At 44.5% G+C, this 27,857-nt stretch overlaps 1 protein-coding gene across 1 annotated transcript in view; it reads left to right on the forward strand.

Annotated features, from left to right (window-relative positions):
- Window positions 1-27,857, forward strand: part of CFAP46 (cilia and flagella associated protein 46) — a 1,240,276-nt gene that overhangs the window by 1,026,413 nt on the left and 186,006 nt on the right. The window contains exons 54-55 of the mRNA XM_085606190.1: window positions 8,787-8,844; window positions 8,943-8,978. Coding sequence (XP_085462316.1) covers window positions 8,787-8,844; window positions 8,943-8,978 — 94 coding nt within the window. The remainder of the gene's footprint in view (window positions 1-8,786; window positions 8,845-8,942; window positions 8,979-27,857) is intronic.

Genomic DNA, 27,857 nt, shown 5'->3' on the forward strand with positions numbered 1-27,857 from the left:
TACATCAAGGGGTCCGATCTGCAAAAAAATATTTTTATGTTTCTTTACTCTTGTTGTGATACAAACTCAGCTAAAAGTGTGTTTTTAAAAGCAAAATAACCCTTGCACTCACTGACACAGCTGTCAATACTGTGACCATTGCTGTAGTGTAATGTGATGGACAGATTTTTTTAGTGGTGTATACTTTCGATCGGACTGTTCATGTTTTTACTGAAACAGTAATATGTTCTTGAACTCTTTTGGGGATAGGGTGCTTAATTATAGTAATTTCATGTTTATCCATGGGAAAGCCACAGCTTGACACTTGCATGGATACTTTAATAAACCGACTATACACTGTAGTGATGCTACGGGGGGGTGGCTTCCACAGGCACCCCACGATCTGTTCACTTGTGCCATGTGTGTCAGGCCTGCACCTCATGCACACACTAATTTTCTTCTGGGTTCCCGGACAATCTGTGATCTTTACATAAACTGCCTTCCTCTTCACCAGGCTGCATACTTCTTTGGCTTCTGGGCTGCTTCTTATTTTACTTAAGGTAGTACACACTTTGAAACAGTATACAAGGCTATGCTGCTTTCATGTAAAGAGTTCCTGCTGCAAGCAGAGATTATGCAAATTATGGAGGTCTTGATTCAAGGTTATGTTAAATACATATGTTTTTGAAGGGTCACCATTCACTAGTAAGTGTGCCATTTACCTATCTGTTTCGAGTGGACACAGTAACTGCAGTAAAACAATACCCATTTTCACAAATATTTTTTCCCTATATTCTATTTTATGAAAAAATGGGCTACTGCATTTTTTGACTATCCACCGGGGTTGTGGCATTACCAGAAGTTGCAGGGTAATTTGCACTCCTTTAGCCTTTATGTTCTACTGTGCATTTGACTTTAGTTTGTGGTAGTATTATTCCATGCAGGTCAAATTTATAACTGGGATGCTATTTAGTCGTGCTTTCAGCACCACCCCAGCACCACCACTGCACCACTGCCGCACCACCACCTTAGCGCGCACACCATCTTGGCACCAGCGCACATCACCTTAGCACCAGCACAGCACCACCTTATCACCAGCGCAACACCACCACAAGTGCAGCCTCACCTCAGCAGCAATCAGCACTAACGCAGCAGCACTTCAGCATCAGCACAGCACCAAGTCAGCATTACTCAGTACCACCTGAGCACTAGTGCAGCATCACCACCTCAACATGACTCAGCACCACAGAATCACTCAGTTTCACCTAAGCATCACCTCTGCATCAGAACACCAACACCTCAGCATCACCTACGCATCAGCACACCACCACCTCAGCACCACCTCAGTCTGCCCTTGTTATCTGGAATCTGTTGATTCGCCCGTAAAATCTGCCCACTGCTCGTGTGATAATTCAGGTACTATTTCCCAACTTCCACCATCCCGTTGTTTATGTAATCACGTAAAAAAAAAACAATAACAAACACACATTACAACAGGCATTACAACAGGCAGGAAGAAGTTGCCAGCATGACCAAGAAAAAAAACGAGAAGACATTTTTTATGTTAATTTTTTAATAGGGTCGTTCAGTTGTACACATTGTCTTCCGGGTTATATATTTATAAGGTAACAAATGTGGTCGGTGAATACCGCGTGCTTATTGGGCCGTTTCTCCCATTCTGTTTGGGAGACGGTTGCACAAGTGCTGCCACAAGTCCAGGAGTAGGTCTGGGCGGTGCTCTCCCAAGCTGTGAAGGATGGGAGAGATGCAGCAAAATTCACCATATGGTGTGGCCTGGATATGATTGATTCACTGGGTAGGTCGATTTCAATGACGGTGGCCTTGAGGCACCTTGGCTGGCTTTGTACAACCACTTTCTCAGCCGATGTCCAATCCAATTTGATGGACATGCCCTTTGATGGAACCCGCCTTTTTGGAGACAAGACAGAGTCTGCCCTGGTCAAGTTCAAGGACTCTGGAGCTACAGCCAGATCCTTGGGCCTCTCCTCCACCCCATGGCCAGTCTTCCTTTCACCCCTTTCATGGAAACGGAAGGGGTGTCCAGCCACATCAACCTTATGCTAGCCACTGTCTCGCACAGACTTCCCAAGGCGTGCGAGGACGTGGACACGGTGCATTACAAGCTCGAAATGGAGGTCAGAAGTCATCAGCCACACTGCCCCAGCAGCTGCAGCCTCCAAGCACTCCCAGGCTGATTCTGCCGGACCACACTACTGAAGATCCATAACATCAGACAAGTGGGTCATTGTAGATCGTCCAGAAGGGCTATACTCTGCCTTTCCTTTCCTCCTCTCATTCTGCCAAATCAGGATCAGCTGACGGAGGTTCATTTAAAGTTGCTCTAAGAGGAGGTTACATCTCTCTTGGCTCTGATTCTGAAGAAGAACAAGGGGCTACAGCCCATTTTAGATCTTCAAACCATCAATCTCTTTCTCAAAAAGGAGAAATTCAAAATGCTTACTCTGGCTCTGGTTTTATCTGCCCTAGACCAAGAAGAGTGGATGGTAGCATTGAACCTACAAGACGCCTATTTCCATATTCCAAGCCTGCCGGGCCACAGGAGTTACCTGCGGTTCATGGTAGGCCACGAGCACTTTCAGTTTACCGTGCTCCCCTCCGGCCTTACCAGTGCCCTTCAGGTGTTCATCAAGGTGATGGTGGTGGTCGCAGCTCATTTGCGCAGGTTAGGGCTGTGAGTCTTCTTCTACCACAACGACTGGCTGTTGAAGTCGTCCTCTCCCCAGGCAGTTTTTTCCCACCTTCAGACTAAGGCGAACCTTCTGCATTCGCTGGGGTTCTCTATAAACGTGCCAAAGTCACACCTGACTCCTTCTTAGATGCTCCCTTTCATCGGAGCTGTTCTGGACACTGGTTTCGGGCATATCCTCCTGAGCAGCGAGTCCAGGTTATTCAGGCATTGATTCCGATATTTCAGCCTCTATCCTGGATTTCGATCAGACTGGCTCTGAGGCTGTTGGCCCTTATGGCCTCCTGCATCCTGTTGGTGAGGCACGCCAGATAGCATATGCAGGCTCCGCAGTGGGACTTGAAGTTCCAATGGGCATTGTATCGGGGAAATCTCACCAACATGGTTCAGATCTCGGAAGGAAGTGCAAAAGATCATCAGTGGTGGTTCACGAACCACGATTGGGTCAACAGCAGACCTCTCCCTTCCCCAACCAGATCTCACAGCTGTGACAGATGTGTCACTTTTGGGATGGGGCGGCCATCTGGGGGAGGTGGAGATCAGGGGACATTGGTCTCCGGCGGAGTCGAGGCTCCACATAAATTTATTGGAGCTCCCAGTGATTCGGTTGGCATTGAAAGCATTTCTTCCCTCGGTCAAGGAGAAGTTGGTGCAGGTGTTTACAGACAACACCTCTGCAATGTGGGCAAAATAAGGGCGGGGTTGGGTCATGGAACCTTTGTCGAGAGGCTCTTCATCTCTGGACATGGCTGGAATGGTTGGTTCAACACCTGGCAGGTTCTCTGACAGCCAGGGTGGACGAACTCAGACATCGATGCCTAGCAGATCACGAGTGGCGTCTCTAATCGGAGGTGGCACAAGGTCTCTTTCAGCAGTGGGGAGAACCTTGGTTAGATTTCTTCGCCTCCGAAGAGAACGCACAGTGTCAGCGGTACTTTATGCTGGAATTTTCAAGGCAGCTATCGCTCTGTGGCGCCTTTCGTTGGGAGTGGAGCTCAGGCCTGTTGTACGCCTTTCCTCCATACCACTACTGCCCAGGGTTCTGAAGAAGATCAGGAACGACTGGGCCCAAGTCATTCTTGTAGCTCCAGACAGGGTGAGGAGAGTCTGGTATCCAGAGTATCTTAGAATGAGTATCAATCCTCCGATCAGGCTGCCCCTTTGGGAGGATCTTCTGTCACATCAGCAGGGGAGGGTTCTCCACCCGAACCTGTCAACTCTGCTCTTCATGCGTGGACATTGAGCGACAACAGTTAATAGCTTTTGACCTTCCTCCCGAAGTCTGTAACGTTATTCTGGCGGCCAGGTGGCCCTCCACCAAGACGGTATATGCCTGCTGGAACCAGAAATCTGTGTTATACTGTACAGAAAGGTCTGTTGACCTTCTTTATGCTTCACTTTCTATTGTCCTTTTATTCTATTCATTCTAACCCTTGCTCAGCAGGGCTCACCTTTGGGAACTCTCAAGGGTTACCTTTCTGCTCTGCCTGCCTTTTTGCGGCTGCCAGACCAGCCATCTCTCTTCAAGTCTCCAATTGTTAATAGATTTCTAAAAGGGCTGACTCACTTATTTCCACCTACACCCTTTGTCACGCCACAATGGGACTTTAATTTGGTCCTTACCTATCTAATGACTGCTCCTTTTGAGCCTTTGCACAATTGTCCCCTCCGGCTGTTGTTCATCAAAACAGTATTCTTGGAGGCGATCAAGTCTTCCCTGAGGGTGAGTGAGTTGCAGGTGTTATCTTGCTCACCTACTTACCTTATGTCACTTCCGGACAAGGTCGTGCTTTTGCACCAGAGCTTCCTTTTTGCCAAAGGTTGTGACCCTATTTCATCTGGGTCAATCCATCACTTTGCCCACCTTCTTTGATCCCCCACTTCCCTCTATAGAAGGAGAGCGTATCCACCGACTGGACCCACAAAAAGCGTTGTCATTCTACCTTGACCGCACAAAAGAGTTCCGGTGGACGACCAACTCTTTGTGGGGTATGTGGGAGCAAAGAAGGGAAGGCCAGTGCAGAAAATGGCCATTTCTCGCTGGATCGTTCTCTGCATTAAAATATGTAATGCCTTGGCAAAGAAGCAGCCCCCTGAGGGATTAAGAGCCCATTCCACCAGGGGACAGGCTGCGACTACGTCCTTGGCTCGGGATGTCCCAGTCCAAGACATCTGTCAGGCAGCGGTGTTGCTTCTTTGCACACATTTGCAAAAAATACTGCCTTAATGGGGAAGTACCCATGGACGAGCATTTTGCCCGTTCTGTCCTGCAAGACTTCTTAGTTTAGGACGTAGGCCCGCAACCCACCGCCGGGATGGTATGGCTTGGGTGTCTATTTCAAAGGTAAGGAATCTGCAGCTAGAAGTCTCTATCAGATGAACAAGTTACTTACCTTCGGTAACACATTATCTGACTCTATCTAGCTACAGATTCCTTACAGCCCCACCCATGCTTCCCAGCTTTGAAGAGCGATATTGTAGGACTAGGGTTGCTTCCCCCTTTCAGGGCCCTAGTTTTACACACAACTATGTCAGTTACTTTGTGGCTCTGCGTCCTGGGTGGTGCCTACATAGGCAGTGCAATGTCATAACTGACGCTAAAGACACCGAATGTAGCCACCCGACTTCGCGCGCAAGGTGTATTGCTCAGCATAATTTTCCGAATCCAGCCTGACGCCTGGGAAATTCAAAGGTAAAGAATCTGCAGCTAGATAGAGTCTCTACTAGATAATGCTTTACCAGAGATAAGTAACTTATTCATTAAGTAGATATGCTCTTTTTTTTCTGTGTAAGAAATGTAGACATTAATGAGATCAGCAACTTAAAAAGACCTTGAATACTGTTCAAAAATAGTGCTTCGTGTCATTATTTACATTAATGAGATGTCTGTTAAATATCTCTTTCAACACAGTGTGTTAAGTATACGTCTGTACACAGCTATCCACAGGGGAATAATATATTGTAGCGAGAAGTGTCAATGTTTCGCATATGTTTTGGCAGCAGGTCTATGAATTAAGCCACAACATATTTGAATGAGGACTTCTCCACCAAACAAAGAAGCACTTACTTTATATAGGTAAGAGGAAGTACCCTTATTTGATGGAGGTTCAGCTCTCTGTTGTCTTGTTGTCTTCTTATAGGAGGAGTCATGTTATCACAGATTTATAAATAAAGACACACAAGGAACAATCACATTGCTAAAATGTACACAAGGTCACTGGAGACAATTGTTTGTAGGCCATTACGCAGCTGTAGTGTAGACTATGCACTGGACATTTAACCAATGAGATAGCACCTAGTAATTAACCAGTAGAAGGTACTCCAGTTGGGTAGATTTTTTGTGCAAAACTGTGGACTCTTGTTGGATAAAGGGGCAGGTGAGGTTCTGTTCTGACCCAGTCACTCACACAGCTACTGACACACCCACTGAGACACCTAGACACACACTCACACACCCATCCTGCCACTCTCACATCCACTCATAGACCCACACAGCCACTGACACACCCAGCACACACCCATACAGTCACTCACACACCCACTCAGAGACCCATGCAGCCATTCTTACACCTACTCACATAACCACTCACAGACCCATACAGCCACTCACATGCCCAGAAGGCCACTCACACACCCACTCACAAACCCATACAGGCCCTCAAACACCACTCACAAACCCATACAGCCACCCGCACACCCACTCACTGACTCACAAATCCACTCACACACTCTCAAAGCTACTCACACCCCCTCAAACATCCCTACAGTAACACACCCACTCACAGACCCATAAAGCCACTCAGACACCCAGCCATAAACCCATATAGCTACTCATACACCCACTCACAGACCCATACAACTACTCACACACCCACTCACAGACCCATACAACTACTCACACACCCACTCACAGACCTATACAGCCACTCACACCCCCATCCAGCCACTCAAACACCCACAAAAACACTCATACACTCACTCAAAAACCCATAGTCATTCACACACCCACTCACACACCCCTACAGCCTCTCACATACCCACTCATTGACCTATACAACCACTCACCCACCAACTCTTAAAGGCAACAGGTTACAGTTTGGAAATAAAATGGAAAAAACTTTTAAAATTCACTTAAAAAGCAAAGGTTACAGGAACATTATTTATAGTTAGGAAATAACATTAAAAAAAGTTAGAAATTCACTGAAAGAACCAAAGGTTAGAGGTAGTATCACTCATGAGTTGTACAGAAGGAATAGTAATGTAACTTATGCTGTACCTTAATATCTCTCTTTAAGTCCCAGAAATGTTTACAAAACACTTACACTCACTGGATGTTTTCATCAGTGATAACTCTGATCATGTCATGAGTGATGCAGTATGTGAGGTCATAAGCAGTGCATTGCGGGGGCGTAAGTTATAGTTAGCCCAGGTAACTATAACTGCTGAATTTCTGTAGTTTTGCACTTATGAAATCCGAGCCTAACTATAAAGTCCCTGTAACATTTGTTTTTTTCAGTGAATTTTTAAGTTTTGTTTAATTCTAGATCCTAACTATAATAACCCTGTAATGTTTTTGTTTTCAGCGTGTATATATATATATATATATATATAATATCCACAAATACCGAATCTTCATAACTCCATAGATCTTCAGTTAGAAACGGAACGGACACCAGTTTTTCTTCGTGCAAGCGAGTTTATTTAGTTGTGTGCTATTCCGCCATGACGCGTTTCAGCCCTTAGAGGCCTTGATCACAGATATATATTACCCAAACTACCCAGTTGCGGTCACCACTGAGCAGTTATAGTTAGGATCATGTTTCTATAGGAAATGCCTAGGAGATGGAGTCAAACAGCCAATCCTATGCTGCACACACCAAAGGCTATGTGAGACATGGGTTGGCAGCCTTCTGTGGGGGTTGGCCACAGTGCCTGGTTGCAGGCCAAGCCCTGTGGCCAACACCCTGCTGTGCATGGCCAAAACTGCAAGCCAGACTCTGCAGCAAACAAAATGCCATGCATGACCAAAGCGTGGGTTTTTTTTCTGCCTCAAGGTGGCTGCCTGCGGGGATTTGAAGTGCAGGGCCTGGCAGTGACCAATCCCAGGCCGGGCACGATGAAAGGCCTTGTGCAGCATGAGATTGACTGCCGGTGGGGGATTGGCTGTCTCTGGGGGGTTGGCTATGGCCAAACCCTGTTGCCAACACCCTGTTGTGGACAGCCGAAGGCAGCATGGGGTTGGAGCCATGCACTGCTAATTTCTCCACATATGACATAATTCATGACATCTACTATGACATCATTGATAATATCACTGCAACATTTGCAATACATTTTTTCTTGACAAAACTGTAAATGGCAGGGGGGAGAGATATAGTTACCTTAGGGCAATAGTTATGGTTACTTGAGATAACTACAACTGGTGAGTTTCTGTGGATTTAAGAGTTTCAAATGTAAATCCCTTTCTCTGATGTACTTTCCCTGAAGCCCTTTGGTGTATCCAAAAGTATGTACATAGAAATCAGCTGCACATACAAAAAGTCAAATGTACTGGAAAGGTACTGAAAACTACCTGCCTAAGCAGGTTGTGGCAATCGTTCTTATAAACTTGGAGCCCTATTGCGACTGGGCTTTCTAGACTGAGATCTTCCTCCGGCAGAACAAGGTGTGGCTCTGCCAGTGGAAACCTGGCATTTTACCCACCTCTTAGTGAGGCAGACAAAGCGCAAGTTTGACAGGGCGGGGGTCCAGCCGATTTACAGTGGGTATACACAACATAAATTTAAATGAGGCTCTCAGTCTTGAAAGGCTTCCATCATACGGACTAAATATAACAATCTTTGATCTTAGAGCGCATCGTTAGTTTTGGATGGTTTGTCCATTTGTTTAACTGTTTTTCCAATCTATATTTGGATAGTGTACTTAGAGGTCATTTAATGTTATGATTGCAGATAATAATCTGCGGTGTAAATTATCACCTGTGTCGTGCAGAAGACAATATACTCATCCATAAATAATACCTCGTAAATATTTGGACTTCTGAAACTAATGTACAATTTTCTCTACTATTCATGAACAGGCCTCTACAAAAAGTTTACCTCCAAATTGCTTACCGTTGGAAACACACTATTTTACATGTATCCTTTTAGCCTTGGCAAGTATAAAATGTATGTTTTTGTTTTAGAAACTAATGTTCTTGTGCATTGAGTTTTCAGCCTCTTAACTAATGCTTCAGATATTGTGGATCCATTTAATGAAGCAGAAGAGCCAGGTAAGGTCAATAAATGTGCAACAAGCAGAGGTAGTCAAGAGAGGAACACTGTCTTTTGAAATTACATTTTAATATTTTTCCGATTTAAAAAGTACAATCTGGGAAATATATTGCTCCATAAAAACATCTATGATAAAGACAGGATTGTCCTTATGCTTATTTTGTAGGTGAGGTAAAATTAGTGCTTTGGTATTACCTGATAGCAATGTATTTCTGATAATGAATAACAGGCCATTGTCAAGTGGGACAAATTGAGAAGTTAATTTGATTAGTAATATACACAGTGGTCAATGATGTGATTTTTGTGCGGAATGCTGTTTCTACATTGGCAGACGATGCACAGTTTTGCGGTTATTTGTTAAGGGTGTGCAAAGAAACACCAGGGGTTCTAAAACATGTTTTCCCCCCAATGCATTTTCAAGATACTGCTTTGAACTTGTTAGGCAGACATACCAACAAAACGGCTCAACATATATTCATGACATCTGGCAGTAATCTAAATTATGATGTGGGAAGGATGCTTTTTGGGGTTTCATGAAAATACGTTCTGCTGTTTTGGACATATGTGGCACTAAATCTTAGTGATATCTCAGGTTGCATTATACCACAGTAGTTTTGCAAAAATACAGCGGTACATTGCGGTGATAAGGCAATATATGATTGGCTAATGACTGACTTATCAAAAGTTGAAGGCAGATATGTTGTTTTAAGCACACTTTGCCTGTGTTCTGGGTTAGGGCCTTAGATCTAGGTAAGTAGTAGGTTTTATATTTTTCCCTGCCTATTACCATTTTATTAAAGCGGTGATAGGAAGTGAACATTTTTTTTGATATATATATTTTTTAAAGTTACGGAGTACTGCACTGCTATATAGGAAGTACAGTAGTACTTAAACATATTTTTTCAATTAAATACGAAAACATTTGAAATACACTGTACTACACTATATTTTTGTGAAATAAAGTGTAGTTCAGTATATTATCAATTTTTAACATGATTCATTGTTTACAAAAAAGTGTATGGAATACCGCCGTAATACACACGCATCACTGCACTACTTAAAACAAATTTAAAGAAACATTTAATTTGTTACAATTACACACTGTACTACACTAAATTTCACTAATATAGTTCCTGGACCTGGGTCCTTTTTGCACGGGCACCCCAAACCTTCAAAGGCACAACTGTGTATAAAGAAGGACCTCAGACACCACCACTTTATTACACTTCTGGACCTGTGGATACCGTACATGGTTCGGTTTCTACTATTTCAGTAAAACTGTGGGTTTGGGCAACATAAACTTCAAAACTTTGTGGGACTGAGTTCATGCACACCATCAGATATGTTGACCGTAGTCCTGGCTAGGTCACAGTGCACCATCTGGGCCCATAAACCCTACAAGGTACAGGATGGCAACATCAGAACATGACAAGCCTGACTACCCTAGGAAATCGGGGAAACCAATCTCACCCTTTTGTTAGTAACTCAGGTATGCCCAAAGGAAAACACAAGAAGTAGCAATAAGATTATTGTGTAAAATATGTGTAGTGCAATGATTAATAGAAGGAAACAAAACAGAGTTAACAGCATTACAAGAATGGTAAAGAAAAGAAAGAGTTCAATCATTGTGCTGTTACATTGATTATATGAATACATATAATTATAGCTATACTCCTACCAAGCGCTTCCTATCCTAACATGCATAGGGTATGCGGATCTGCCAGAATACCTTAGAGTGGTCTAACTCCCCATTTACCTGAGAATATTTGTCATCTGGGAGGCTGTCTTTGGTGTAGAGCAGGCCACTTTCCTTCTCATTTTGGTAACAGGATTCAGATCGGCTGGAATTATGGCAACAGTCACCAAACACAGAAGAGGGCCACCTAGACAGCTCCTGCCCACTGGAACTGGAGTGTTTCCTTTTGCTTGACAGAAGCTATGAGCACCAGCCAAGCAAAAGCACACAGCTATGTCCTGGGGTGGGCTCCCTGTGACATAGAGGAAGCTGGCCCTGGGGATGGCAGTCCCCACGGCCATAATTGGCACCAGGAGGGGGACTGTGTGGCCCCCCTCTTCAATGTTAATTGTAGGTGATGGTCCCCAGAGTTCGGGGGTTCTGCACATCCCTTCATTCATTTAATTTATGGTCCCGGGGAGGTGACGGGCGCCTGGGCCACAGAGCGGTCCATGTTGGCCCCCCTATACATTTTTAGTTTTTAGCCCCAGTGAGGTAGTGGTCCCTGGGTCCATGCGCCCCTGCCATAATTTCAACATAAGCCCCCGGAGGTGGTGGTGCCTGGGTTATAAAAATGCCCATGGAGGGAGGGCAAGGTGCGCCCTCCTCTTTAATCTAATAAAGGAGGCATGCCCACGGGACCTGCCCACCCTGAAGCTTTATTAAAAACATTTCCAGGAGACTGCGCTTTTTTTTGTCACAAATTTGCGGATCCATATGAGATTTTGCACAGCAGAATTAAAAAAACGTTTTACCACCCAGCGGGTTCCCTGTGGGACCCCAACACCACACCTGAGGTTTCAGGGTACTCCTACCCTGCCCCCTTTTCTATATTTTTAAAAAGTTTTATGGGACTTGGCTAAAGCTGAGTCCCAAGATGGCTGCCAACACTTCCTGGTTAATGTGTATTGGTGGCCAATTAGATTACAGCCTGGGGACTGGCGGATCCGTGCCACTAGGTATGCAAATTCGAATTTTGGCTAATATCTCTAAAACTACTAAACAGATTTACACCAAATCACAAAAAGTCACTTCTGTGGACAAATGTATACCTTTCTGCAGAATTTGGTGAAATTCCATCCTGTGGTTCTTGCTGTAGTTTGGTTAAAAAAACATATGGGAATTAACATGGACAAAACAATTTTTGGGACCCACCCTTTTGCTCGGCCAAAGCTTCACAGATCACCCTGAAACTTTCCAGAAAGGATCTGAAGTGAGAATCAAATTGGTTGGAGAAAAATTCATGAAGATTTGTCTAACTACGCCAAAAGAGATAGGCAAATCAAAAAAGGAAAGATTATCTTCTGGCGACCGCCAGGTAATTAATGCTTATTTTATATATATATATATATATCATCGCCACCGCGTCGAGCCCGCAGGAGTGCTCCTCGCTACCACGAACAGCGCACACAGACCTTAGGTATGTGCCAGTAGGTAGTTATAATTAGAAACTTTGGCGCCGGTTAACTAATCTTCACAAAATTTTCAAAACTTATGGCCCGTTACGGTCAGCTCCTATCTTGAAAGTCTTGGGGTGATTCGACAAGCGGGGGCCAAGAAAAAAGGGGGGTCCCAAAACGTGATTTCTCCATGTTATTTCCCATAGGAAACTTTAGACACGGTTACAGCCAAAACTGCTGAACGGAATTACACCAAATTTGGCAAAAAGGTAGTACTTGGTTCAGAAAGCGCCTTTTTTTTAAATGGTGTAAATCCGTTCAGTCGTTGCTGAGAAAATAAAAAAATAAAAGTTTCGATATCTATGGCCGCGGTGGATCCGCGCACCCTGCCGATCACGAGCTGCATTCTAATTGACTATCAACACTTCAAACCAGGAAGTGTTGGCAGCCATCTTGTGCCTCGGTAGAACTGAGGCACAAGAAAAGAGAAAAAGAAATGCGCAAAACAAGAAAAGGGGGCAGGGTAGAAACACCCTGACCCCCTAGGCCTGTTCAGGGGGTCCCTCAAGGACCCCCAGAACCAGAAAAAGCATTTTTTTTAAAAAACAATCGGCCGCAATCGAGCAGGGTGCGCGAATCGGGCCGAGAATTTTTTTTAAAAAATGAAGCGCGGGCTCCTGTGCTTCGTTATTATTTAGCCCCTGGGTGGGCCAAGTCCCGGGGGCAAGTGAAAATTTAATCGCGGGGGCCCAGGGAGGCCCCCGCAACCCCGGGGACTGCCACCTCCTGGGGCTTTTCATAAATATTTGTTGGGGGCTCACGGCCCCCCCGCAGCCCCGGGCACCGCCACCCCCTCGGGCTTGGTTTTTCTATGTTATTATAATACCTGTGTGGGGGGGCTCGAGCCCCCCCACATGCCCAGGGGACAGCCACCTCCCCGGGGCTCTAATTATTGAAATTTGGGGGGCCGTGACAGACCCCCGAGCCCCGGGGACCACCACCTCCCCGGGTCTTTGCAAATGGTGGGAGGAGGGGCCGCGCAGCCCCCGTCCTGGAACCCTTGATGGCCCTGGGGACCGCCACCCCCCAGGGCCGGCTTCTGCAGTTTCCTGGGGTGCCCACCCCCGGGACACTGCTGTTTGCAATTACAGGGCGGGAGCCTTGCGGCTCCCGCCCTGTCATTGCAAACGCTGCTTTGCTTCATTGAAGAGAGAGCAGAAAAACCTGCTCTTGCTTCAATGAAGCAAAGCAGAATTGCTTTTCCATAAGGGGAGCTGCATGTCAGCAGCTCCCCTTGTGGAAAAGCAATGCCGGCTCCTGCAAGACGCGGGGAGCCGGCGGGACCGTGGGGACCTCCCTACGGTCCCCAACGGATAGGGCCGGCCCCGGGGGATGGGGTCCCCGGGGCCAGACGTGGCCCGGGAGAGGGGCCACGCAGCCCCTCTCCCCTACAAACTATTCTTTAAAAAGGCAGGCAGGCTCCTGCGGATCCTCGTCCCTGCCTATCATAAATAAAGCTGCTGATCGAGTGCTACTCACCAAGTGGACAACCTTTGGAGCAGAATATATATATATATATATATATTTCAGCCACAGTTTCAAAGATTGCTGCGCACTCTGGTCAATATGCAATTCAGTAATTTATTATAATTTGTTGCAAACACGATCTGTACACGATCTGCTGACAAACGCGTTTCAGCCTCCTGGCCTTCGTCAGTGTCAATAGTGATCAGTTTCCATTTTCTATTTAAGCATTTGATTGGTTGTCATGATCATAGCAAAATGGAAATGAAAAGCGGACTTCATGCATACAGATATTCAACGTGGGAAGATTGTCGGCCATTTTAACACTATGTCATGCCACAATTCTCAGTACTCGAGTAAGACATCAAGTCTGGGGGTTCCACGTTATAATTCATGAATATATAAACAGAATTCTTTGCGTGTTACTCTCACATTATAACGACATATTATTTGTAAATCATAAACGAATTCGTCCATTTCAATTCACCATTGAGTAAACAGAATTCTATGCATATTGCTTTTAAATTTATAACAACACAATGTTAACTAATCATGAACGTGTTCATTTATGCCCCCTGCTAATTATAACCCAATTGGGGTAACTATATCTCACTGTTTGTTTTTTACTGTTTGTTTTTTACTCGAGTTTTTAACAAAAATCACGCCCTGAATGGGCTTTCTTTGTTAAATCATAGTTATCTGAGTGGTCAGATGCCATTCCTTCCCATTGTCAAAGTGTTTCGAAGGGAAAGCGTTTGGTTTTTCGTTCCTTTATCCAATAAAGGACCAGAGTTTCTCCTCCTGATTCAGCCCCCCTGGGGTTTTGGTGCGTAGCTCCACTATGAGTTTTGCCTCTAGCTGTCTCAGTGACCTGACTCTGTCCCCTCCTCTTTCTCCCGCTGGGACCTGATCTATGCAATAGTATGTCAGTTTGTCACTTTTAGCACCATGCAACCCAGCAAAGTGCCTCGCCACTGGGTACGTTTTGTCCCTATTTGTTATGGCTCTTTTGTGTTCCAAGATACGCTTCTTTGCTGGGTGTATGGTGCTTCCAATGTATTGCAGTCCACACGGACAAACCAGGCAGTATATTACAAAACTGGAATTGCAGTTGAGAAGTTTGTCAATGGATCTTTTACACTTTTTGCCTGGCACTGCGTAGTCTTTCACCTTCTTGCAGTTTTTGCACGCCTTGCAACTCATGCAAGGAAAGAACCCGGTTATGGTTGGTTTGGTTCTCGGTTTTTCTTCAAAGTGGCTGCGCACCAGAATATCTTTCAGTGAGGAACTTTTCCTGAAAGTAATGTCAGGATTTGGAGAAATCAATTTTCCCAGGACCCCATCAGTTTGGAGGATTCCCCAATTTTTCTGAATTAAGCCCCTAATTTTGTGAGCCTCTGCCGAGAAGGTCATAATTAATCTGACCTTAGATTGGTCTCCTTCCAATGCGCTATCATGGACCTGTTTCTTGGTGAGTAGCTCTTGTCTGCTTCTGCCTCCTGCCTTTTCAACTGCTTCCTGCAGCACTTTGCTCTTATACCCTCTATCTTTAAATCTCAATAGAGACTCGTCGGCTGCCTCTTGAAAATCTTCAGAACGGGAGCAGTTCCTCTTGAGCCTTAAAAGCTCCCCATACGGAATGCTGTTGATCAAATTCCGGGGATGCTGGCTCCAAGAGTGCAGGACAGTGTTGCCCGCTGTTGGCTTTCGGTACAGTTTTGTGCACAGCTTGTTATCTGCCACAAAGACCAAGAGATCTAAGAAGGCTACCTCCTTTCCACTGATGTTACTCGTGAACTTGAGGTTGTAGTCATTTTCATTTAAAGCCCTCACATATTCCTCTGCCTCTGTGTGTGTGCCCCTCCAAACTATGAAGAGGTCGTCAATGTACCTAGTCCATAAGGCTATTTTATCAAGCCAGATCTCATTGTCACCCGCCCAGGCCACGTGCTTCTCCCACCAGCCCACGAAGAGATTCGCGTAGCTGGGGGCGAAGCACGTGCCCATCGCGGTACCCTGTGTCTGCAAATAGAGTTCTCCTGCAAATAAAAAAATGTTATTATGCAGACAAAATGAGACAATTTGTGATAGCATTTTGTTATGTTCCTGGAACTTCAGGGCTCGGCTTTTCTGGAAAAATTCAAGGGCTTCTAATCCCTGGGAGTGTCTGATGCTTGTATATAAACTAGTTATATCAAGAGTTATTAATAATAATTCATCATCCCAGGAGATCCCTTGAATCTGACGGATAAAGTCTGTTGTGTCCAGGATAAATGAACTCAGGTCCTTGACCATGGGGAACAAAAAAGAGTCTACATAAATAGAAGCCTTTTCCAATAGACTTCCCAGTGAGGAAACTATCGGACGTCCTGGAGGCTCCTTTATGTCCTTGTGTACCTTCGGAAGATGGTAAAATGTAGGTAACACAGGACACTCAACCTTCATGTATTGGAGCTCATTGATTTCTAGGATTCCTTTGTTGTTCCATTCTTCTAACAGGCTGTAGATTCAAGGGATCTCCTGGGATGATGAATTATTATTAATAACTCTTGATATAACTAGTTTATATACAAGCATCAGACACTCCCAGTGCTATCACAAATGTGAGTGCTATCACAAATTGTCTCATTTTGTCTGCATAATAACATTTTTTTATTTGCAGGAGAACTCTATTTGCAGACACAGGGTACCGCGATGGGCACGTGCTTCGCCCCCAGCTACGCGAATCTCTTCGTGGGCTGGTGGGAGAAGCACGTGGCCTGGGCGGGTGACAATGAGATCTGGCTTGATAAAATAGCCTTATGGACTAGGTACATTGACGACCTCTTCATAGTTTGGAGGGGCACACACACAGAGGCAGAGGAATATGTGAGGGCTTTAAATGAAAATGACTACAACCTCAAGTTCACGAGTAACATCAGTGGAAAGGAGGTAGCCTTCTTAGATCTCTTGGTCTTTGTGGCAGATAACAAGCTGTGCACAAAACTGTACCGAAAGCCAACAGCGGGCAACACTGTCCTGCACTCTTGGAGCCAGCATCCCCGGAATTTGATCAACAGCATTCCGTATGGGGAGCTTTTAAGGCTCAAGAGGAACTGCTCCCGTTCTGAAGATTTTCAAGAGGCAGCCGACGAGTCTCTATTGAGATTTAAAGATAGAGGGTATAAGAGCAAAGTGCTGCAGGAAGCAGTTGAAAAGGCAGGAGGCAGAAGCAGACAAGAGCTACTCACCAAGAAACAGGTCCATGATAGCGCATTGGAAGGAGACCAATCTAAGGTCAGATTAATTATGACCTTCTCGGCAGAGGCTCATAAAATTAGGGGCTTAATTCAGAAAAATTGGGGAATCCTCCAAACTGATGGGGTCCTGGGAAAATTGATTTCTCCAAATCCTGACATTACTTTCAGGAAAAGTTCCTCACTGAAAGATATTCTGGTGCGCAGCCACTTTGAAGAAAAACTGAGAACCAAACCAACCATAACCGGGTTCTTTCCTTGCATGAGTTGCAAGGCGTGCAAAAACTGCAAGAAGGTGAAAGACTACGCAGTGCCAGGCAAAAAGTGTAAGAGATCCATTGACAAACTTCTCAACTGCAATTCCAGTTTTGTAATATACTGCCTGGTTTGTCCGTGTGGACTGCAATACATTGGAAGCACCATACACCCAGCAAAGAAGCGTATCTTGGAACACAAAAGAGCCATAACAAATAGGGACAAAACGTACCCAGTGGCGAGGCACTTTGCTGGGTTGCATGGTGCTAAAAGTGACAAACTGACATACTATTGCATAGATCAGGTCCCAGCGGGAGAAAGAGGAGGGGACAGAGTCAGGTCACTGAGACAGCTAGAGGCAAAACTCATAGTGGAGCTACGCACCAAAACCCCAGAGGGGCTGAATCAGGAGGAGGAACTCTGGTCCTTTATTGGATAAAGGAACGAAAAACCAAACGCTGTCCCTTCGAAACACTTTGACAATGGGAAGGAATGGCATCTGACCACTCAGATAACTATGATTTAACAAAGAAAGCCCATTCAGGGCGTGATTTTTGTTAAAAACTCGAGTAAAAAACAAACAGTAAAAAACAAACAGTGAGATATAGTTACCCCAATTGGGTTATAATTAGCAGGGGGCATAAATGAACACGTTCATGATTAGTTAACATTGTGTTGTTATAAATTTAAAAGCAATATGCATAGAATTCTGTTTACTCAATGGTGAATTGAAATGGACGAATTCGTTTATGATTTACAAATAATATGTCGTTATAATGTGAGAGTAACACGCAAAGAATTCTGTTTATATATTCATGAATTATAACGTGGAACCCCCAGACTTGATGTCTTACTCGAGTACTGAGAATTGTGGCATGACATAGTGTTAAAATGGCCGACAATCTTCCCACGTTGAATATCTGTATGCATGAAGTCCGCTTTTCATTTCCATTTTGCTATGATCATGACAACCAATCAAATGCTTAAATAGAAAATGGAAACTGATCACTATTGACATTGACGAAGGCCAGGAGGCTGAAACGCGTTTGTCAGCAGATCGTGTACAGATCGTGTTTGCAACAAATTATAATAAATTACTGAATTGCATATTGACCAGAGTGCGCAGCAATCTTTGAAACTGTGGCTGAAATTGATTCGCGAGTTCCGCCCTCGCGGCTGGAGCACCCGCTGTGCTGAGAGCAGGATAATTGACGGAGTACGTGGAATATATATATATATATATATATATATATATATATATATATATATATATATATATATATACACACATATATATCCATCAAACATCCTTCGAGCATCGGAGCCTCCAACCCTTCAGGGCGGCCTCTTTAAACAACGGGCACGAGGAAGCCCATCAATTCACTGCCGTGACACAAAACACAGAGGCCCATTTCCGGAGTCAGCTCATTTTAATCAAGGTTTAAACAGCACATATAATATATATATTTTTTTATTCTAGGCCAACATCTATCTTTTTGCCAAATTTGGTGTAATTTGGTGTAATTCCGTTCAGCAGTTCGGGCTTTAGTCGTGTTCAAAAAATGAAAAATCCCTATAGCCTTATCATGGGGAAAATACATTTTTTGGGACTACCCCTTTCTTCTCGACCCCTGCTTGATGGATCACCCAGAACCCTTTAAAACAGCAGCTGAACCAAAAAGGGGAAGTTTTGTGAATATTTCCTGGAGATTAGTCAAGTGGCGTCAAAGTACTTGGCAAAACAAAAAACGCTTTATATATATATATATATATATATATGTATATATATATCTATATATATATATATAAGTACCTAGCGCATTCTTCCACTTCCTGGCAGGCGAGGAGGAAAGCACACGGACACCAGTCGTGCTTCACGATGATTTACTTAGAAGTCAGCATCGGCATGACATGTCATTACGCGTTTCGGCCACCAGGTGGCCTTGATCACATAAGGTAACAACCATACTGAACATCCTTATATACACAGCACTTTGTGATCACGTGATGACTGGTAATGAACGACATAAAAGAAATATAGATGGTCATGACCAATCTATAGCAAAGATTTCTGCTTTGGGTTAAAATATTTCTTTCTGCTTGTCATAATACATTATTGTGAAGGTGTACAAATACATGAATATTAATCTTTGTAAAATGCAGATGCTTGTTGTGCAAAAAGCGCAAATTAAAGTGCAAATTGCAATAGTGTTGTTGTACAAAATACGCAATGAGGTGCAAAACACAGATATTCGCACGGGGTATATACACAAGGTAGCCATGTATAGGTGCAAAATACATTTGATAAAACCATGTCATGGTTGCCTGAAGGGCAATTAACGATGTAAAATACCAAAGTATTCTTGTGCAAAATACGCAATAATAGTACCAAAACTGATCTGCAAGGCAACAATGTTGACCTAGTTCATAAATGTTCCTGAATGAAAATACAAAACATTCTTCTAATGATTAGCAAGAAAAATGCAGAACTGATAACAAATATGTCGATCATTTAAATATTGTTTTTCCAAAAAATGTAGACAAAGTGCAAAAATGTGCAAAAATAAAAGGATGGGAAAACAAAGGAGAGCGAAAGAAAAATAATAATAAATTTGAATGTGGAAAAAGTTGGGATACATTAAAATAAACATCATATAGATCCAAATTCAGAGGCTGGTTCAATAAATGTGTACACAGGAACAAATATTTGTTTGTGTGTCTTCAGTGGCGATGGTCCCAAATACATTGTGGCTTGTAGATACTGGAAAGGCCAAATTGTGTGGAACATCAATTGGAAATGCTGTAGACACCAACACCAGGAAAGATGTGTTTGACGACCAGAAAAATGGAAGAATAGGAGAAGAAATAACAGAAAAAGAGGAAGAAAAAAAGAGGAAGAAAAAACAGAGAAAAATGTGTAAGCAAATTATTCATCAATCATGAGCCAATGTTTCAATATTCAAACAATCGTGAGGATAATATGAGTGTTGTTGTATACTATCCTTCTAGATATATATGCTCTAAAATAAGTAAGGATAAAAGGACTAGGAACAGGGAGCAGCTAACCATACAAGTGAGATGTTAGTGGACATCTTCTTATCTCAGATTGGACGCTGACAAATGTCACATATATTGATATACCTGTTTTCAAATACAATTATATAAGTCTTCAGTGTTGTTGAGTCCTGTAGGGGCCTTGCTATCGAACTCAAGGATATACCTTGTTTCGAGCTGTCTTAAAAACTTTTCTCTGTTGCCCCCTCTGCGTTGTGCAGGAATGCTATCAACAACAAAGTATTTGAGGCAACTCAGGTCATTATTGTGACATCTCTTGAAATGTCGCGCTACGGGGTAGCTGGAGTCATTATTGACGATTGCTCTTAAATGCTGGAGGATTCTAACATGGGCTTGGAGTTTGGTACTGCCTATGTAATTTAGTCCGCACGTGCAGTTGAGGACATACACCACAAATTCTGATCTACAGGTGTAATGACCCTTGATTTGTCTTGTATTGGGGCTAAAGGGAACAAGATATTCAGTAGTGTTTTGGCCAAATTTGCAAGCCCTGCAGCTTGTACATTTAAAAAATCAATTTTTGGGTTTAAGCCATGTACTATTGGAGGGCTTGTCCTTGTTGGATCTCATGAGTTCTCCCTTCATTGTTTTAGCCCTTCTGAATGTAATAACAGGTTTGGAGGGTAACATGGGGGCCAGGACACCGTCGGTAAGCAAGATGGGCCAATTTTTGGTGATGATGGCCCTGGTTCTATGGTGTTGCTTGTTGTAGGTCGTAATCAGATGTGGTGTGTCCGGAAATGGATCATCTAACCCAAGATCAGATTCATTGGGAATAGGGATACAGGACTTGTCAATTAGTAATGTATCTCTGGGCATAATCTGCACTTTTTTATAGGCATCCCTCAGAGTCCTCTCAGTGTAACCTCTTTCCTTCATCCTCATTATAGCTTCCTCCGAGCATCTTGTTCTCTCCTCAGGTGTACTGCAAATACGCCTAATGCGGAGAAGTTCCCCATAGGGGATACTTTTTATAAGGTGCTGGGGATGAGCACTGCTGGCATGCAAGATGGAATTGCCAGCAGTGGGTTTTCTATAGAGGGTTGTCTCAATTTTATTGTCAATGATCATGACTCTGGTGTCAAGAAACTCAACTGAACTATTGTCAATGTGCGAAGTGAATTTGAGATTAAAAGTGTTGTTGTTTAAAATCTCAATAAAATTCATCACACTAGTAAAATCCCCATTCCAAACCATAAAAACATCATCAATAAATCTGAACCATGTGACGATCTGAGAATTAAACACATCTGCATGTGTCCCCATAAGAACCTGCTCCTCCCACCAGCCAACATGGAGACAGGCATAACTGGGGGAGAAGCAAGCTCCCATGGCGACTCCCCTCTTTTGGGAAAATAGATCGTTGCAAAACATGAAATGGTTATTACATAGAGCCCACTCAATTAATTCCAAAAGCATAACATTGTGGTTATGAAATTTGATTGGTGGCAGCCATACCGGTGACATGTTCAATGCTTGTGTATAGTGACTCAATATCAAGAGTCACTAGCAGAAACCCTTGTTGCCATTTGATATTGCTCAATTTTCTAATGAAATCACTTGTGTCTTTAATGTAGGTAGATAAGTTCTGGACTAATGGCTGTAAAAAATAATCCACATACCTTCTGGTGTTTTCGCTGATGCTGTCAATGGCCGAAATGATGGGTCTGCCTGGTACCGGCTTTATACCTTTGTGAATTTTTGGTATGAGACGAAGCGTAGGGATTGTGGGGAATTCATAGTGCAAGAAATTGAATTCGTTGTTTGAAATCAAACCCTGTCTCTTGTAGGAGTGCAGCATTTTCTTTAGGGATTCCTTGGCAGTGTTGTAACTCTTTGTGTTTATTTTTTCATAGCAGTTACTGTCGGAAAGCTGCCTTCTTGCTTCAGTCTCATATTCATTCTTGGGCCATATAACTACGTTTCCTCATTTATCGGACGTGCAGATTATCAAACCCGAGTTGTTGTTGAGTTTGGCCATTAGATTTTTATATTGTAACTCTTGTTGATTAATCTTGGCATTTTTATGACTAATCGCCCTATAGAGGTTTTTCAAATCGTTGGTAACCATCTCCTGGAAGATATCCACAGCATCTTTGGGCATCATGGGGGTAAAGCTAGATTTCCCTTTGAATGGGCTAAGACCGGCACATGAGTCTGTATTAATAAGGGTTGACAGCGTTTCCTGTGTGGACCGTGTGTCGTTTGACTCATTTGAGGAGTTGGCCTCGACATTGTTCAGTTCAGCCATAGTAAGCAGCAGATGAGCATCCGCTGCTTCCAGATTGTAATCAGTAGTAGTGGCTGTAATACCTGAGGAAGCATGCGGTTTGTTTCTGCCTTTGATAGTGAAAATGTTTTCAATTTCAATTTCCTCGAGAAGCTGAACATATCCACTCTCGTCTTGCAATAATTGAAATTGTTGCTTGCACAGTAGGAGAGGCCCAAGGATAAGATGTTCTCTTCAGCAGCAGTGAGAGCGATGTTGGAAAGATTTACTATGGTGTTGCTGTCACTTTGATTTTTTAGCGTCGTCGCCATTGAGCTTTTCTGCCTTTTTGCGCTGCGAGCTTTTCTTCTGGCGCTCCGTTTCTTGTTGCGCTTGACCCTGTGGATGTTTGCGGATTCCGCGGTCTCAGGGTCTGACGACGGTCCTCGGCCAAAAAATTCAGCTCCTCTCCTGGTTGCAGAATGCTTGGCATCATGTTAGAACTCATACGGTCCATTTCTTCCCCCTCACTCCCGCTGGTCAGGGAAACGGAATCTGTTGTGTCTGATCTGGCCATCGTGGGATGTCCACTTGTGGTTGGTACACTTTGTATGGTTGTAGTCAATATGTCGGAACGTTTTTTTCTGGCGTTATTATAACGACGGGCAAATGTAAAAATCTGCCCCAATTCGTAGTCCTCTTTGTCTCTGGTGAATTTGCGTACTTTTCTTAGTTTGATTCTTTCCTACTGTTTTTTGATTCTGTCGTCGATTTCCTTTCTTTGCTTCAGAATTTCTTCTGTTTCGGGTCGTTGGTTAAGTTGGTCATTAATTTCTTCAATTTGCTTGAGGAGTATATTACGATCAATTCGAGCGTATTTAATTAGGATCCTGACCGCATTCATGGAAGCGCTGAGATTATTGTCCGCCCACTCAGCAAGCATTTCAGGGTGAATATTATCGAAATTAGGCGCTAACATGATTCTAAGACCACGTGGGACCCGACCAGCTTCCTCATATTTAGTTAGTGAGATTTCTTCCCACCACTTCATCATTTCACTTTTTTGATGTTTTTCAAGTGTTTTTAATAGGGTTTTCATGTCAGGGTTAGGATCCATAGCTGTATTCTTACCCTCATCCGCTCGTTTTGTGGTCGTCGTACCCAAATTCCTGAATAGTTCTTCAGCCTCCGCCTCGCGCTCTCGTTGGGCGTTACTGGACATGCCTGCGCCGTGCTGACGATGACTTCTTTTACAGTCCGGACCTTGCTTGGACTGTAGAAATAAGGAAGCACTACCTCGGCACCCGTGTTCATCCGGAATCTAGCTTGCCTTGAAAGAGTTGTCGGGAAATGCCACGGAGGGCAACATCCGGCAGCACGCAATCAGGGTTCCTCTGGGATTTGTAGTTTGCACGGGGGGGCCGTCACAGGTTTCCGTACACGAAAATGAGTACTGAGAGTGGCTGAAGGTGGCGGCCAGCTATCACCGAGGGGATCCGTGAAAGGTAGCAGTCCCACTACCAACAAAATGATGCAAGTACCTAGCGCATTCTTCCACTTCCTGGCAGGCGAGAAGGAAAGCACACGGACACCAGTCGTGCTTCACGAGGATTTATTTAGAAGTCAGCATCGGCATGACATGTCATTACGCGTTTCGGCCACCAGGTGGCCTTGATCACATAAGGTAACAACCATACTGAACATCCTTATATACACAGCACTTTGTGATCACGTGATGACTGGTAATGAACGACATAAAAGAAATATAGATGGTCATGACCAATCTATAGCAAAGATTTCTGCTTTGGGTTAAAATATTTCTTTCTGCTTGTCATAATACATTATTGTGAAGGTGTACAAATACATGAACATTAATCTTTGTAAAACGCAGATGCTTGTTGTGCTAAAAGCCCAAATTAAAGTGCAAATTGCAATAGTGTTGTTGTACAAAATACGCAATGAGGTGCAAAATACAGATATTCGCACGGGGTATATACACAAGGTAGCCATGTATAGGTGCAAAATACATTTGATAAAACCATGTCATGGTTGCCTGAAGGGCAATTAACGATGTAAAATACCAAAGTATTCTTATTCACTGAAAAAACCATAGGCGTGTTTTAAGTTGGGGGATTAAGTCCCCTTGAATCCTGAGGTCCCCTGGTGGCCAACTTGCCCGCCAGGTACCTCCAGTATGCTCCAGGGAGCTGCATTGCAGAGAGGTGTAAAAAGGGGTGTGGCCTCATTACACCTCTCTGCAACGCAGCCCCCAGCGCATACTGGAGGTTCCTGGTGGGCTAGTTGGCCCCCAGGGACCCCCAGTATTCAAGGGGAATTAGTTCCCCCTCTGCAAACGCGCCAGGGGGTGCGTTTGCCGAGTGGTGTAAGGAGGGGGCGTGGCCTCCGGCCCAATCCCGATCTTTTCTGCGAGCATTGCTTTTCGACATGGGGAGCAGCTAACATGCTGCTCCCCATGTGGAAAAGCAATCAGCTTTGCTTCATTGAAGCAAGAGCAGGTTTCCCTGCTCTCGCTTCAGTGAAGCAAAGCAGTTTGCAATGACAGGGTGGGAGCCGCGAGGCTCCCGCCCTGTCATTGCAAACAGCAGTGTCCCGGGGGTGGGCACCCCGGGACACTGCAGGAGGTTCTACCGAGGCACAAGATGGCTGCCAACACTTCCTTATTCAGAGTGTTGGCAGCCAATTAGCATTCAGCTCGTGCTCGGGAGGGTTCGGGGAGGGTGCAGGGAGGATCCGCGGATCCTCCCCGGCCATAGATATCACTAACTTTTAACTCTAATTTTCTCAGGAACTACTGAACGGATTTACACCATTTAAGCAAAAGGCACGAGTCTGAACTAAGGACTACCTCCTTGCCAAATTTGGTTTAATAGCGTTCAGCAGTTCGGGCTGTAGCTGCGACAACAGGTCCTATGGGAAATTGCATAGGGAAAACGTGTTTTGGGTCCCCCCTTTTTTCTCGGCCCTGCTTGACGAATCACCACGAAACTTTCAGGGTAGGAGCGGAGCTGGCCAATAGTTTGGAAAATTTCGCGAAGATTCATCAACTGGCGCCAAAGATATTCCCAATAGAATGTTGCGTCATGTTGGTGTCAATCTGTTAAGTAGTTCCTGAGAAAATTGCAGATAAAAGTACATGAATATCTGTAAGCGCGCACCGTGTGCGCACGGTTCCGTGCGCGAGCGTAATTCTGATTGGTGGTTAGATGTCAGTCAACATTCGAATCGGTCGAAATCAGGAAGTGTCGCACGCCATTTTCTGTGTCGCAGTGAAAAAGAAAGGTGGAGAACGTGAAAAGGGGGCAGGGTAGAGAGTTCCTGACCCCCTAGCCTTTGTCAGGGGGTCCCTGAAGGACCCTGCAGGGGGAAAAAAACATTTTATTTTTTTTCAAAAAATCGCTGCGTGCGCGCATGGTGCGCGCACTGTGGCAAAAAATTAACAATTTGAATTAACAATTAAAAAATTCATTAAAAAAATTACAACACAGTATATTAGGAATATAGCTCTACTTGGAGAAGTGAAGTGAGTTCTGAAAAGAACTGTTGTTTTTTGTCGAGCAGCAAAAAAAAAAAAATGCAGCAAAAAAAAAAAAATGAAAAACTGTTCACCAGGAACAAAAAAAAAAATAAAAAAAGTAGGGGGTGGAGCATGTGTGCTGCTGTATCTTGTTCTCTATTAGGTTAATGCTGCTCTCACCATAACAGAGAACAGCATTGCACACATTGCACCGTATATGCACCTTCTTGAACAGAGGGTGCATATCCAGAGGGATCGAACCAGGTGAAGCTGCGGCTGGAGATGATGTGCTCGGCTGAGCTGCGGCTGCAGATGATGTGCTCGGCTGAGCTGCTGGAGGGTTGTCTCTTGCAGCTCGAGTAGATTCCCGAGCATAAGCCACAGGATGCATTGCTTTAAAGTGCCTTATCATGGAGTAAATACTAAAGGAGTATTTTTTTTAGGGTCTCCTCTAGATAAGACCACTCCACAAGCAGTGCAGGGGACTTTAGGAGCATTCACCTTTTTCTGGCCCTCTGGAAAAGAAAAAAATTGCCAAATAAATGAGTCCTTTTGTTTTCTCTGCCTTGCTGGCACAAAGGTCTCCTCCTCACTCCCTGAAGAAGTCTCCTGTTCTGCCATTTTCAGGTGCAGGAAAACAGCTCCTTCTCCCAGGAAATAAGAAGTATTAATGAGGGGAGTGGGTGTGGTGTTGGAAGATTCTGGAACTGAAACTACTATGAACCAATGAAAAGTGTTGTTTCGTAATCACATGACTTGCCCTGCGCGCACAGAGCACGCGCGCACGGAGCACGCACGACCCACGCATGTGCACACGGAGCATGCACGGAGCACGCATGGAGCACGCACGCATGCGCACACGGAGCACGCACGCATGCGCACACGGAGACGGTGCGTGCACGGTGCGCGCACGGTGCGCGCACTGTGAAAAACTTTTTTTTTAAAAACTGTTTATAAGTTTATGGAAGATATAGGTTTCACACTTAGGAATTAGCATTTTAAAAACCTTGCAAATTCACTTAAAAAACCATAGGTTTCACACATGTTATAGTTAGGAATTAGCATTTAAAAAACCTTGCAAATTCACTGAAAAAACCATAGGTTTCACACATGTTATAGTTAGCTGGACATTTCACTCGTAAAAAAACCATTGAAATTCCCCCGTTATAGTTAGTTCAGCTAACTATAACTCACGCAACCGCAATCCGCTGCTGATGACGTCACATATTACATCACTCATGACATGGTCAGTGACATCACTGGCCGGGCCATGGCTCCAAAGGCCTTGAGAGAGCGAGTGATGAAGCTCCTCACGGCCCGGCAGTTGACACCATTCAGTGTGACTCTGCGGAGGTCCCAGTCCTGATCCAAGAAGAGGAAGTCGCAGGACTGCTCTCGGAGCCGGAAGTCCTCTTCTTCCCATTTGAGGTCCTCAGGACACTCGGGAAGAGGCATAAGAAGAAGGAGTCCAAGCAGACTTCATCTTCACCTCGGCTGACGTCTCTCTTCGAGAGAGGTGAGGATCACTGTCGCTCTAGGCACGGTTCCGCGGAGCCAGAGTCGAGTTCGTGCCTCCCTCATTTTCCGTGAGACGGAGCGGCTCCCGCTCAAATAAAAGAATTTTACGAGTCCATGGGCCACATATTTGAGCAGAACGACCCTGCTGGTGAGCCCTCGAGGACTGCGAAGTCAGAATGGGCCCCATCGGGTTCGAGGCCGTTGGCTCCAGCCATAACGCCAGTGGGGCCTCAAGGATCCGATCCCGTATCTGGGTCGATGCTGATAGTGCCATTGTGACCTCCCCTGACTTCAGACCCGAAGTCCTTGCCTGCGGCACCACCAGTGCCCATCGGTGGCACCAGCCCCATAAAAATCCCCGATGACACCGAGCCGGAACGATGTCGTTCGA

Source organism: Triturus cristatus, chromosome 1_2 (assembly GCF_964204655.1).
Source record: "Triturus cristatus chromosome 1_2, aTriCri1.1, whole genome shotgun sequence".
NCBI lineage: Eukaryota > Metazoa > Chordata > Amphibia > Caudata > Salamandridae > Triturus > Triturus cristatus.